Raw genomic sequence first — 15393 nt, 5'->3', positions numbered from 1 at the left:
CCCACATTAAGGATTTTCAAACAAAACAATACTGTCAGAATATGTAAATTTCGCTCCCTAAATTGTAGTTAAACAACCACAGAGAGAAAAATACTCCTCTCATAGTTAGGTTTCAGTCTTCCTGATGGTTTCATTATCTATATGCCTTATATTTTTAGCAGTTCTGTTTATATTGACTTTATTTCGACCACACAGATGATCTGGACAAAGAGGAAGAGAAAGTGGAGGATGAAAATACACCAGAACCAGAGAAAGACAAACAGAGTGCCGGTACGTGTAGTGTGGGTGCAAAATACTAAGTTTGGCTGGGAATTTACAGTATTAATCTGAACCTTAATGTCACAATTTCATCCATTCAAATGTACAGTATATAAACCTGGCTGAAAGCTGTCTAGGAGTTCCCCAGCTAATAACATATAGCAAGGGTTATCTTTGGATGGGCTGTGCAGTATGAGTAAAAATCCCCCAAACTGCCTCATAAACAACACCTGGAGGAATTAGAGTCGAATGATTACAGCCTGTCGAATGTGGGCTAGCGGTGGGATAGAAGCATGCCAGTGAGATCCTTTAGCCTGCCAAGCGAGATATATTATTCTCCACTCAGGTACAAGACGAGCATTTCCTTAGTTTAAAGGCACATATCCAATGCACACCTTCATTGATATATGTCTCAGGGTAACATAAAAATCAACCCCTTTTTTCCTTGTCTCACTGTGCTATGCAGTCTTGTAAGTAGTTCGGGCATCAATATCCAATGGAGTGAAAAACTATATTCACTTCTGTCTTGGCCAGTGACATAAATTTCCAGTGAAATTTTTTTAAATATGTTTAAGGTTTATGAATCAAAGGAACGGTGAAACAAATGTGTATGAAAACATGACCACATGTACATCATTGTCAGAGGTTGAAGATATCCTGTAGACCATACATGTAAGTCCTGCTAAAGCATTATTAACAGTCTGCCTTATTTTATACTTTTCTGATACAGCCCCAACGCCATCTACAGAACTAGCTGTTGAAGGAGAAGAGGAAATAACTCCTGAAACGGAGGCTGAGGTATGTGTTATACATGTACATAGCACTTGACGTGCTCAGGTGCTAAAATATATGACAAGCTCTAAAAATAGTACAACCTTTTGGCACTTAAAAGAGCAACTTTCAGTGCAATGTATGCACATGTTTATGTTGATATTTGGAAACAAAACTACGTTAGTTTGATTGGCCAATATCAGGGCTTCACAAAAAGTGTAATGTTATCAGCCTACATAGATTAATTCCTTTAGAATATGCTTGAATAAACGCCTTGCAAACATGCGAAAGGGTTGAAGAATTACATTTTGGCTACCTTTTGAAAATCTCTTCGGAAGAAAATTGTGTCTTATATTTGTTATTGACATATTCATGGAAGAAAATGAGTACCTCCCAGGAAAATGCCTTCACCAGTTCAGGTACACAGAAATCTCCTGAAATACAGCTGCAAGTCAGCCAGCATCATTAATAGATAAACGTAGCAAAGTCATGGTTGCCAAGCTCAACTGGGTCTACCAGCAACCTGCGGATGGTCGTGAGTTCCTCCCGGGCTCTGCCTGGTTTCCTCCCACCATAATGTTGGCCGCCGTCATACAGTTGAAATGTTCTTGAGTACAGCATAAAACACCAATCAAATAAATAAATAAATAAACCAAGCTCAACTGTTCACATGAAATCATTCTTATTTAATATAAAAGCAGTATTTGCGAATCCAGTCAGTGATTTGCACCTGTCAGTGGGTAGATGTGTATCATGTACATGTACATGTAGTGTTGTGGGCAAAATATCCCCAAAACTAATTAGATAAGACTCCTCAAATATAGAACACGCTTACTTCATATAACTGTTAATTTTTAAAGAACATTGCTGTATTCTTTCATTTTTTTTTGACACATTTTACAGATTTAGGTTTTATTGTTACACCATTGAGCAGGTCTAAACTACCTACTGTAAAAGATATTGTCCTTGAGTAACTACAAAAGGGAAGGGCAAGCTCATGCTATCAGTGTGGTTATTGAAGTTATTGAATTTTAGCTGAGGAAAGGCAAGTGCATCAAATGTAAAACTGAGCATATTATGTATTTGTGCACAGATAAAAGTTCCTGAGGGTCCTGAGGTGGAGGAATTCAAAGAGAAACGTAAAGCTCACGAGAAGGACATGCCCACTGTCCAGGCAACCATACAAGGCAGCACCAACATTGACCCCATTGTGATTGATGTTGACGCCAAGAAAGAGGAGGAACTGCTGAAGGAGGCCATCACAAACATAGAAAGTAAGCTTTCACATGCACTCGGCTTGAGAGCGGAGAATAGAATATAGAATATAGCAGGTTATATGCTGCTTCTGGGAAAACAGGGCTGTAAGATTACACAAGAGTTAAGATGCAAAAACAGACAAATCAATTTCAGTTTTTCATTTTGAATCAAATTAAATTTGGTATTTACCTCCTGTGTTTTGGAATGCAGTAGTATGAAGGTAGGGGTAACAAAGTTGACTATTGCAAATTTGGGAAAGCCAATTTATTGAAATAAATTTTTTGAAAGTCTTGGCATGAATGAATTTTAAAAGTTACTTGTAGTTACATGGATTGTGAAGGGGAGGGAAACAGTAGTTTTGATTGGACTGGTATCTTAAGCGTTTCCTTACCAGACAACAAGTGCTTTTTTGCAACTAGAAGAATGTTGTAAGTTACATAAAGATCAACTCAGAAAGACTCTCTGCACTGGATTCATTGAGAATATATATACATGATGTTGTTTCTATTTAAATAATTATTTTAAATAAAATTTTAATATTTCCATCTGTGGTTGTGGACCTTGACCTTTGACAAACCATAAATAAAATGGCACTGCAGGAAACAAAATATGTCAGGACATTCTGACTGTAGTTTGTAAATTTGTAGGGATCGAAGAAGGGAAAAATTCAGCTTATGGCAGTCATTATGGATTGTAGTATCTGACTTTGCATGTTTTTGGTGTGTTAATTTAAAACATTTAAAAGAATGATGGCTTAAGTTCATAAAAAAGGGAATTGGAAAGCAAACTGTTATGTATATTGATGGCTCTCTATGGCTATGTGCAGTTTTACAACACTTGTCTACAATTGCATAGTGTACAAGTACTTGTATATGTTGTGTATACATTGGCAGGTCAGTTCCAATACGCTGGCTGGGAATACTCTGGGATAGATGTGGATGAGGAGGATGAAGATATGGAGGCTGATCAAGAGGCGGCAGAGGAGGAGGAGGAAGGGGGAGAAGAGGTCAGTTATCTCCCTTGTTATCATCATACACCGTATCTGTGTTTTTTTTAAGCCTTTTGTTCCAGGAGCCCTATGAAAAGACAAGGGTGTGAAGACTTAAAAAGTGGGGGTAAATCAGTTTTTACAGGTATAGAGCTGCAGACTTTAGAAACTACTTTTTTACTGCCATAAATTACACATTTAGTTTACTTAAAAACTGACAAAAAAAGCAATTATTCCCCATCATCCACCAAAAAAAGAGAGATAAAATGACACCCCCTCCCCCACCAAAATGAAAATTCTTCTGAACATATCATGTGGTCTACTTTAAGTCAAGATGTTTCTTGACTTAAATTTGTTTTCTGTATGAATTAAATATTTTTACGAATTGTATCAATTAAAGCATTATTGCCATAGATAAACTTTCGTTGACAGCTGTACAAAATAGAATGCACATGAAAAGAAATAATTACATGTAGTCTTGATCTTGCTATCATTGTTTGTAATTTGTTTGCTTGCTGAATGACAGGAGGAAGATCCTAACCGTAATCGAAAGAAGCCTCTAGGTGACACAAACCACTTCTGCCCGGTAGCTCTTAAGGAGACTGGGATTCTGTATCCAGGTAACCCTGAGATAGCAGTTCGTTACCGTGAAAAGGTGTACTACCTGTCAACAGTTGAGGCCCGGGACAAGTTCCTGACCAGCCCACAAGACTTCCTCCCCAAAACTGAGGCTCCAAAGGTTGGTCAGGTTCTTTCAGAATGTTAAATACTAGATCCCTACAGAAAAGGGAGTTCCTCAAAATAAAGATTTGTACATTTACTTGGAATTTGGAAATAAGTATTTGATGTTCTCAGATATGAGTGTTGGGTATCCTCAGAAGTGAATGTTGCATATCCTCAGAACTGAATGTTGGATATCCTCAGAAATAAATGTTGGGTACAGTAGAAATAGATATTGGACAGTTTTGCCACTAAATGTTGGATACCCTCTGAAATGAATGTTGCTTACCCTAAAAGTAGATACTAGACAATCTTGCCAATAAATATTAGATATCATCAGGAATGAATGTTAAATGCCCTGGGAAATAAGTATTAGGATTCTCAGAATTAAGGGTCAGCCATTCTTACAAATAATTCTTTGACATTTTTGAAAATAAATGTTAAGATGTCATCAGAAATAAATGTTGACTTTCTTCTTGAAACTCTTTTTCATGGCAGTCATAGATCTTAGAAGTTTTTTGGAAGCATTTGCTCTGAATTTACTTACATAAACCACAAGTTGATTTATTCCTTTGCTTGTTGTCAAATTGCTGATTAAGTGATGTTTTATAAAATACTGAATTAAGAATTCAGTGATATTTGCATCTCCCTGCAGGCCCCTCCCCTGCGTCTGTTAATCCTGGGTGCACGAGGTGCGGGTAAGACTCTACATGGCAGACACCTGGCCAAGAAGATGGGCATATTTCATATCTCATTCAGGGAGAGACTGCAGGAGCTGATCATCGCTAAGACCAAGAAGAAGGTGGGCCCAGAGCACGAGGACAGTGGGGAGGAAGAGGAGGAGCCAGAGGAAGAGGAGGAGTATGTGTGGTTTGTTGTCCTCACCCCCCAGGTCTCACCCATCACTTAACACTTGTTCAGGGTTAAAGTGAAAGAATTCTAAGAATGTAACGTAAGGCTCATCAGATGGACAGCTAATAATACTATGCATTAAATTGTCATTTCATTTATTTTTTTTAGATTTTACTTTAGTATTGTGCTTTATGGAAATGTGGGTTTACCCACTGTATAATGGAAAGATGTTCTATTGTTTGTACGCATGATTTCTTTTCGTTGTACAGTGAAGAGCAGGAAGAAGAAAGGGCGGTGATAGGCCCAGATGGGACACCCTTTGATGAGAGACAACCCACCAGTGAGCTGAAAAAAGAGAACACAGGAATATCTGAGCCACTGGTAAGAGTTGATACAATTTGCTCCGTACCAAACTGACAGAGATATGGTATTGAAGGCAAAGAAAATTACACTAACATGATATATAGGTGAGATTTATTAATTTTATTTATGGGATTGGTGTTTTATGCTGTACTCAAGAATTTTTCACTTAGACAATGGAGGCCAGCATTATGGTGGGCAGAACCAGACAGAGCCCATAGGAATCCCACGACCATCCCCAGGTTGATGGCAGACCTTCCTAACGGCCGGAGAAGAAGCAAGCATAAGCTCACACTTCTGACTTAAACTCACAGTGACCACGTTGGTGAGAGACATCTGTGCCTTTGTGACTCGCTGGCACGCTAACCATCTCGGCCTCAGAGGCCCCCATAATTGTCAGATGAAAGGCCATTAAACACTGTCCATGAAAATAGTTCGATTTATTGTTTATAATTTTTTCAACCCGGTAAAATGCGTTTGAAACTTTAGATTTTATGGTGATCTTTTCTGACTATATTGAGACCTCACTTCATGTTCTACGTCAGTACTGTCACTTTAAGCAGTTAACACGTGGACTGCTATATTTTATTTCTCTGGGTCACTACAGACCATCTGATGTTTGAAAACCATTTTACTGGAAAAAATTTTAAAAATTCATGTAAATTTAAGTATTTTACTGGACAGCTTTTCTCTGGTCTTTCTTCTGATATATACTTAATTTTATTGTTTTCTTTGCCTTAAATAATTGTTTGTCCATGAGGTTCAGATTAAGTATATTACGAATTTGTAAGAAATATTTAGGCTGTGATTTCATATCTATGTAGTGAAACAAACTACAAACACTATCCACAAGGAATATGAATATTTATGAATATGATATTAATGAATATTAATGAAGTGCCTAAAACAGAAGCACCAATAGATGTATTGGGTTGAATAGAAATTTTAGATTTCCTAGATCAAATGGGTGTAGGACTAGGCTCACAGTGTGGTGGAATTATGTTTCTACAGACTGAGGAAGTTGAAGTGGAATTGACTGAGGAAGAAGAAAATATCAAGGCAAATCTGCAGAATGATGACCCACTGACAGCTGAAATCTTAGACAAAATCATTCCTGACTGGTGGAACAAAGAGCCTTTTAAGTGAGTTAATTGTTTATTTTACCTGGAGTTAACTGTTCATACTATAAAGATAGTGAAACCAGATATAGGCAAGGTAGGAACACAACAGTTGGATAGACCACTAAATCCTTTGGTGTTATAGCTTTAAGAGGACTTTTAAATTAAAATTTCAGACAGTGGCAGTCTTTCTGTATTTGTTCATATCTATATATCCTTGTAAGATTTTGAGGTAGGCCTATATGTATCATCATCATTAATGTATATGTTTTTGTTGATGTCGTTTTCCCCAATAAGTTGTCATATCCTGCATGTGTGCATTCAGTTTCCTTATTTCATGGTTGAGTGAGTCCATGAATGCATGTGCACCCTTTCCTTCTTTTACTAGTGAGTCAGTCTATGCATGCATGTGCACCCTTTCCTTCTTTTACTAGTGAGTCAGTCTATGCATATGTACGCTTTCCTTATTTCGCCTTTTAGTCAGAGTATCCATGTTGCAACGTTGTACGTGTTTACCTCACAGGTCTACAGGCTTTATATTAGAGGGTTTTCCAAGGTCTGGGGAGGAGGCACGGTACCTGGCAGAGATGGGACTCTTCCCTGACTGTGCTATCATGCTGACAGTAGATGACACAGATGTCATTGGCAGGCTGTTACCTCCAAAGTTAGACAAGTGGAAGATGAAGAGAGACAAGAAGGAGGCCAAGAAACAAAAGAAACGGGAAAAGGCCAGGAAAAAGAGGGTAAGATTTCTGATTTCTCGTTTTTAAATGTACTGTAGTTGACCCACAATTTCGTCCGAGCTCATATCCCCTGATTAATCTGAGAGCTCTGTTGATCTGAGGTTGGCTTGATAAATAGGATGGTATCCTACTAGAATTATTTAAGTTTTAGCACCAAATGTAACATTTTGTGACATTTATTTTCCTCTTAAAATGCAATCTCTTGGACGAGATTTTAAATTGTTTACAGTATAACATTTTTGTTAACATTTAATGTCATTAATGCACATAGTTGAAACTTGAAGCTTTGAGGCTAAAGCGAAAATTACTTCTATGTGACAATACACTTTACCAGCCTGGACCATGTCCTCCTGTAATTAAATCTTCGGTGCATGTTGTAATTCCTTATATCAACTCTCCAGATTGAATGAAATGATTATGGTTTAATGCCACATCGCCAACACTCCAGATCTGAAATACAAAAGCATTATTATATTAATATCTAAAGTCATCACCCCCTGGCTGGCCAACTGATTTCGTCCCGATGGTAACAAGTTTAAGACAAGAAAAAACATTCATTATTATATGTGCATGGGGTTGCTTTTGTTCTGTATTATTTTAACTGATCAGTGTCAAACATAAGAAGTAGTTTCTCACTTGAAACGATTAAACATGGACATGTATGTGTGTTAAATCAGCTCCATAATCCAACAGTTCTGTACAAGAAATATGTTCTGTATTTAGTCTTTGTAAATGTTCCCGAAGAAATGTCCAGTTCTAGTATCAACAGAAAGAGCTGTATAGTGTTTTCATGTGTGATGTAAATTTGTGATAATGCTTTTTTTTTTCCAGGAAGCAGCTATTCAGAAGAGAAGAGAAGAATTGACAAAAGAAAGAGAAGAAAAATTAGCGCAGAAAAAGGCAAGATTTTGTGAAAAAAGAAATACTACAAACTAAGACAAATTCTGCTTCAGAACTCAAAATGGAATGGGGGCCTCCGTGGCTCAGTCGGTTAGCACGCTAGCGCAGCGTAATGACCCAAGAGCCTCTCACCAATGCGGTCGTTGTGAGTTCAAGTCCAGCTCATGCTGGCTTCCTCTCCGGCCGTAAGTGGGAAGGTCTTCCAGCAACCTGCGGATGTTTGTGGGTTTCCCCCGGGCTCTGCCCGGTTTCCACCCACCATAATGCTGGCCGCCGTCGTATAAGTGAAATATTGTTGAGTACGGCGTAAAACACCAATCAAATAAATAAATAAATAAACAAAATGGAATGTATGACACCTGCAGTATACATGCAGATGTAGATGTGTCAATCACCAATATGGTATTACATGTGTTTTACAAATACTTAGCTTTGATAGTGTGTTTCAGGAAACTGACCAGGCCTAAGTATGGCATCATTATTTGACTTGTTATGTTCCTTTTGTCAACTTATCAAAATGAAGCTAGACACTTAACTGGATGCTAATATTGGTAACTGATTAAATTTAAATGTTGATTCATAACAAAACTTAAAGTGACAGTTAACCAAGTAGCTAATGAATTAATGCCAGACAACCCAACCAATTGGAGTAAGAAAATGTGGATGGTCTGTATTTTAGTCAATCCAGTAATCAGAGCCTTGGTACAAAATTGAACTCACTTCCAGGTGTAATAATTCTGAGGAGAATTGTAAGGAGTTCTGAATTAGCAGTTCTTATCTTATTCATTTTTTTTTGTTTTTTTTTCTCAGATATTTAATAATGACACTATTTTATACATGTTACATGTACAATGTAGAAATATTAAGAAATGTGCTTTTGGCATATCTCCTTTCAGAAGTTTGGAAATATCAATGCCTATTTGATCATTAGACCTTTACAAAGCTGATCATTGACTGTTACACCCCTACAGCCATCAGAAATACCTTTGCTTAATTGCATCAACATACATTTCACTCACCACTAACAACTAAAGAATGGTGATTGGTTTTAGTTGGAATGGACAGTGATGGAGAAGCAAACAATTTTTTTAGAAGTTGTCATGTATTGTCATAACCCATGCTGTTGTTGTGGTCAGGCTCGAATGGAAGAGCGTGATAGTGATGCTGGGACTGTCGATGAAGAGGATGTTGAGGAGGAGGAGGAAGACGAGGAAGAGGAAGATATTGAAGTCATCTTATCGGAGGAGTTTGAGGTCAGTCACTTACAAGGACAGCTTGTGCATATTGTTCATAACGTTAGCAAGGGCAGATAAGAAGAAAGGAAGTATATTAGCTTAAATAAAAAGGATGTGACAGAATAGAATCAAAGTTATCAGCTGAAACTCAGCTCAGAATTAATTTAACAAAATTATGGAGGGCATACTGAGCATGCGTTATGCATTATAAGGCATGCTCTGTTATCTGCATTATGGAGCATACGTATTGTTAACTTGATAAGAGTTGACTCTGAAGAGGGTATAGAGTATGTGTTTCTTGTTTTTCCATAATGTAAATAGCATATTTAATGTGTAACATGACGATGGATAACTAACCTGTCTGTGTTACATTTCAGGAGGAGGAAGTCGAGGAAGAGGAGGAGGAAGAGCTAGAGGAGGATGCTACAGACAGGCTGAAGAATGACCTGGAGGAAGTGTATGATGCAGACACCAACCGGCTGGCCATCGTACAGGTAAGGAGAGACAATCTAGATATAACAATCCTCTGGTGAGGGGCATCACCAATCAGCCGCCAGGGCTTTTGGATGAAGCAGTTATGGTAGACATCAAACAAGTTATGCTGCAAATCGGGAAGCTCGAATATGAGAAGAAGTGCCAGTATGAAAGATAATTAGAATTCAGTAAAAAAGATCAAATTGGATTACTTGAATTACCAAGAGCTGTGTGTTTGTGTTTTAAGATTGAAGTCAAAGTAAAGTGAGTTTTTTTTTTTCTATCATCTTTCTGTTGAAAATCTGAAAGACAACTGGAGCCAATTCACAAAGCCATTTCTGACTTAAGTCAGAATTTAGATTCTGTGTGTGACGTTTTTTTGGTTTTGGGTACACTAAGTTGAAATTCGGACTCGTTTGTCTTAAGATTACATTGATGAGATGGACAGAACTGTAACGTGTTAAGCCCCAAAGTAAGTTTTAAGATTGTATTTCAAAGTTTGACTTAAGTCGGAAATGGTTTCGTGGAATTGGCCTCAGATGGATCTTCTTCCAGGATAAAGGCAATACCAGTTTATAGTTTCATACTTTTCGATCCAAGAGTTGTTTTCATGGCAGGTTGTTCCAGTATAATTTTTAGGAGCTTGACATGTATTGCCAAACTATCTAGATCAGCGCTGTGAGTGCCACATAGTGATTATCTCATGTTTGTGTTTTGTAGGATACTCTAGAAGAATTGCTAGTCCCTCGTGTTGAGATAGATGGAGGAAGAAAGCCTCATATTGTGAGATACACAATCAGCAAAAAGATAAAGCCTTTCACGGAGTTCAGAAACAGTATGTTTGAGAGGGTCTACTCGATCAGCGAGAAACTGGCCAAAAAGATGCTACAAGTTGGCTACAAACAACCCAGTCGCTTTGGAAGATGGTGCCCAGTTAAGGTATGAAGATTGTAATGCTGCATAAAAAAAAATGAAATAATGGTCTGATTTATATTTTTAGGTGAGTTTGCTATTAGGTGTCATATATTGTAAAGATAATGATATTCTGACCGTAGTTTTGTCTAAACATAAAAGCTGCCAGGATAAAATAGGCAAGTTGCCCTTTTGTGTCAAAAAACAGCATAGTACAAACGACTCAAAAACCTGCATAGTAAGTAAAAGGCTGAACTGTGACAATTCCATCCTGAAGCACCCTGACGGAGCTGATATCCATTATTGACTTGTGATATACCTATTCCTTCGTTAACCTCAATTGTGGTGTTGCCATTGTTTATTTTTTGCAGTAGATAGACTGATACAACTACCCTTAAATTCAAATTCCAACCTGATAAATTTTCAGCATTACAATATAGTGTAATGTTATTAAACAAAACAATTAAATGTGCCTTGCAGTTGAAGGATGGGGAGTGTGTCCAGCCTATGAGTGGCCCTGGGTACAACACCTACCCCTGTATCTACAGACAGCACCTCTACTACCTCTCATCACCAGAGGCCAGGGAAAAATTCACGCTAGACCCCCTCAAGTACTTGGACCAGCCCAGTCCCAAACCTGTGGTCCCCATCAGGATGGCTATATTAGGACCACCCAAGTCAGGCAAAACTTCTTGTAAGTAATAATAATGATAGATCCATACTTGTATAAAGCAGTGTGAGTAATGTGAGTAATTTCAAGACAATTTTGTATGACGATTGATGACATTGTGACTTTGTTGAAGGTGTCGTGTGTTTAGCTTTTGTTCATGATCAGATTTTGGTTATTACTGATTTTGTGATAATGGCGTTATTAAAGCCGTTCGTTATGATTTCCACATAATCACTGCATCGTGTAACCAAACATTTCTGTGAGTACTAATGGAGTTTTAATATATATATATATTTATATTGAATTATTTATTTGTACATCAAATTGTTTTGCCCACATTCATAATTTTTGGTGACTGTAAAATCAAGGGTCAGTTCACCCATATCTAAATGAAAGGTCCACGAAGGATTGTTTTATATTGGACATATGGGTTCATTTTCACAAAATTTATAGAACAATATTTCTTTTTGTACTTACGTCAGAATCAAATCACTTCATCTTTCGACGCTACAGCTTAGGTCATGTCACCTCTGAGAAATTGAACCTGGAAAAGCTTTGTGAATATGGCACCATTAATTTTTGGAAAATATTACACCTGAACACATTTACAGTATCTGAGTATTCCACACCTGGGATGGTTCATCAGTAAATTGCCATAGGATTTCCACAGGCAGTCGGATTTCCTCCACACTCATAACTGAAATCGTATAAGTGATAAATTATTGAGTATAGAGTTACAAAAAAACTCGTCAGTAAATTGATTTTTCCTGATTTTTAGTGGCAACTCGTTTTGCCGAGGAATATGGCTTATTGCACCTGTCCATCGGGGAAGCCATGAGGAGTATCCTTGAGTATCAACCCAACACTGAGCTGGCCAAGCAGATGGAAAGTTACCTGAAGAAAGGTCTGGTCGTGCCAGATGAATTAGCTGTACAGGCCTTAGACGTGTGTCTGCTGGATATGAAGTCACAAACCAGAGGGTAAGTCATCAGTGACTAGTGGCATGGCAAAGATCCTCAGAGAACTGGTTCAGTCATCATTTACAATCCATGCCAGACAGACTTGCTGGACATGAAGTCACAATAACAGAGTATTTAAGTCAGCGACTGGTGGCATGCCTCATACCAAACGGAAAACTTTTCATTGTCTTATTAAAATTTATTTCAGAAATTCAGCTCCAGTATGATTGAGTTTGTCAGCACCTGCATACAGCTCGCTCCATTTGTCACATATAATCACAGCATTATGCCACCTGCAGTGTAACTCATTATAAGTACACGTATTACAATTTTTGCTAAGTGGAGAAACCCCATCATAGTTTAAAGCAAAAAAGCAGAATCCAGGAATAATTCTTCTAGAGTAATTTTCTGTCCACATACCTATCAAGGCCAAGAATTAAGTTGCAAGGGTATATGTTAGCTGTGAACTGCAGTGATACAATGATAGTGATTAAGTTTATAGACACCTGTAGAAATTAAAGCTTTCATAGGTTATCTTCCCTTTTAATTCAAACCTGGTCACCTCTTTATTCTACGTGATAGAAATCACCATTGTATACACATAGGTCTTGACACATGTTTAACTATTATCGACAGGTACATCTTAGATGGGTATCCCATGACCAGGAAGCAGGTGGATTTGATGACTGAGCGTAGCATTATCCCTGTCAGGGTGATCGAGCTGAAGGTAGAGAGCACCGAGCTCATGGTGCGAGGGACCAAGGACAGGAACTCTGTAGAAAGGTGAGCAATGACATGTAACATTTGTGTAACACAACACGAAAATTGAATTTTACACATTGAAAGACTTTTTCCGTAACTAAGCATCCCACCAGAGAAGGAAGGCATGTACAGTATGCTTGTGATCCGATATGCACGTGCTGTTAACTAGAACAATATATTGTCACATCGTTGATATTGATTTCAGACTATGTCTTCTATTTATTTATTTATTTGAATGGTTAACGCCACATTCAAGAATTTTCCACTTATACGATTGAGGTCAGTTTTATGGGCAAGGGAACAGGAGTAGGTGCAACTAATTTATTTGATTTATTTATTTGCTTGGTGTTTTACACCATACTCAAGAATATTTGACTCAGCCAGCATTGTGGTAGGAGCAAACCAGGCAGAGCCCAGGGAGAAAACCATGCCCATCTGCGGGAGTGGTATTTGGGTCATATACATGTACATACAGTGTGGCAGGCTAGATTATAACAACTGAGTGGTAGTTGGGTCATATACATGTACGTACAGTGTGACATGCTAGATTATAACAACTGAGTGGTATTTGGGTCATATACATGTACGTACATTGTGGCAGTCTAGATTATAACAGCGGAGTGGTATATGGGTTATATACATGTACGTACAGTGTGACAGGCTAGATTATAACAACTGAGTGGTATTTGGGTCATATACATGTACATACAGTGTGACAGGCTAGATTATAACAACTGAGTGGTATTTGGGTCATATACATGTACATACAGTGTGACAGGCTAGATTATAACAACTGAGTGGTATTTGGGTCATATACATATGCATACAGTGTGATATGGAGTGATATTTGGGTCATATACATGTACGTACAGTGTGACAGGCGAGATTATAACAACTGAGTGGTATTTGGGTCATATACATGTACGTACAGTGTGACAGGCTAGATTATAACAACTGAGAGATATTTTGGTCGTATACATGTACGTACAGTGTGACAGGCTAGATTATAATGACTGGGTGATATTTGGGTCATATACATATGCATACAGTGTGACTGGTTAGATTGTACCAACGGAGTGATATTTGGGTCATATACATGTACATACAGTGTGACATACAGTGTAACAACTCAGTGGTATTTGGGTCATATACGTGTTTATGCAGTGTGACAGACTATAACAATTGAGTAGTATTTGGGTCATATACATACACATAGTGTGAAAGATAAGACAAAAAGTGATATGTGGGTCATATACATGTACATACAGTGTGACAGATAAATTTGTGCCTCCAGGGTCCTGCCTCTCCACGACAGTGCTAAGATCCTACTGTCCAGGCTACAGGCCTACCAGGCTCAGGTGATAAGTGTGAGGGAGTGGTACGAGAAGGAACATATGAACTACAAGAAGATAGATGGGGAGAAGTCCAAGTGGCAGGTGTGGAACTCTGCCCTGGAGGTGGGCAAAGAAAGTGTCCAACAGATCCAGGGTTACCTGCAGAGAACACAGAATGGTAAGTGAGGCATAACTGGGGAGACATGTGATAATATGGCAAAATTCTGCTTCACAGTGTGAATTTTTTTCAAAATGTTGAAATTGAGGGGCAACAGATGTCTGACTAACACTTTCTGATTATATAGATAAGTTCTGAGAAAATGTCTCATTGTGCCACATTGGGTTCTGACTCACCTTGTTGAAAAAAGTTGTAAATTGCATGTACATAATGAAAACATATTTCCTTCTGAAATTATCCTCTTTCATCATCTCATTTTAAGACAATGTTGAGATAATTAAAATGGCAGTGCAGAATATCTCAAGTGCCTCAAGACATGAGTATAAAACTCAGCCATTTTGTAAGTCTCTTGCTATAATCCACATGTGTATTCCAGGTAAAGCTGCCCCTATCGCCAACCTGTGTGTGACCCCAAATGAGTTCCTGGTCCGTATGGGTGACTTTGGTCAGTACTGTCCTGTAAGCTTGGCCAAGGGAGAACTGGTGGACTGTTCCACAAACTCAACACTGCAGTATGCTGCAGAGTACAGAGGTAAGAGATGATCAGAGATAGCATAAAAAGCAACATGCACCCCCCCCCCCCCACAACAAATGCACAGAAACCAAGCCAAGGTACACTGTACAGCTCTTTGTATCCCCAAACATTAAATTGTAGCCAGCAGTCAACAATAGGGTGCCATCTAGATCATTATTAACTCTGCAGAAATGTTTTATATGTAAATTAGTAATCAACATCAATGAAAAAAAAATGCAGAAAATTTATATCTGTGTCCGAAAAAAAATAAAATAAAAATGCTGAACTTTTCAAACAAAGAAACTTTTTACTGTAATTGTACTGATGAGGAGTAAGAGTAGTAGTTTTTTTTCTGTTTCTGTTTATAGTAGAATAATGTTTTACTTTA

At 38.0% G+C, this 15393-nt stretch overlaps 1 protein-coding gene across 1 annotated transcript in view; it reads left to right on the top strand.

Moving 5' to 3' along the window:
* Positions 1–15393, top strand: part of LOC135461612 (adenylate kinase 9-like) — a 35415-nt gene that overhangs the window by 14823 nt on the left and 5199 nt on the right. The window contains exons 19-36 of the mRNA XM_064738791.1: positions 196–270; positions 989–1056; positions 2123–2303; positions 3180–3292; positions 3801–4013; positions 4650–4855; positions 5116–5227; positions 6218–6348; positions 6848–7067; positions 7899–7967; positions 9104–9220; positions 9580–9696; positions 10397–10615; positions 11069–11282; positions 12037–12238; positions 12854–13000; positions 14274–14491; positions 14868–15023. Coding sequence (XP_064594861.1) covers positions 196–270; positions 989–1056; positions 2123–2303; positions 3180–3292; positions 3801–4013; positions 4650–4855; positions 5116–5227; positions 6218–6348; positions 6848–7067; positions 7899–7967; positions 9104–9220; positions 9580–9696; positions 10397–10615; positions 11069–11282; positions 12037–12238; positions 12854–13000; positions 14274–14491; positions 14868–15023 — 2778 coding nt within the window. The remainder of the gene's footprint in view (positions 1–195; positions 271–988; positions 1057–2122; positions 2304–3179; positions 3293–3800; positions 4014–4649; positions 4856–5115; positions 5228–6217; positions 6349–6847; positions 7068–7898; positions 7968–9103; positions 9221–9579; positions 9697–10396; positions 10616–11068; positions 11283–12036; positions 12239–12853; positions 13001–14273; positions 14492–14867; positions 15024–15393) is intronic.

This window comes from Liolophura sinensis, chromosome 1 (assembly GCF_032854445.1).
Source record: "Liolophura sinensis isolate JHLJ2023 chromosome 1, CUHK_Ljap_v2, whole genome shotgun sequence".
In the NCBI taxonomy this organism is placed as follows: domain Eukaryota; kingdom Metazoa; phylum Mollusca; class Polyplacophora; order Chitonida; family Chitonidae; genus Liolophura; species Liolophura sinensis.
This window is presented reverse-complemented; position numbering and strand designations above follow the sequence as displayed.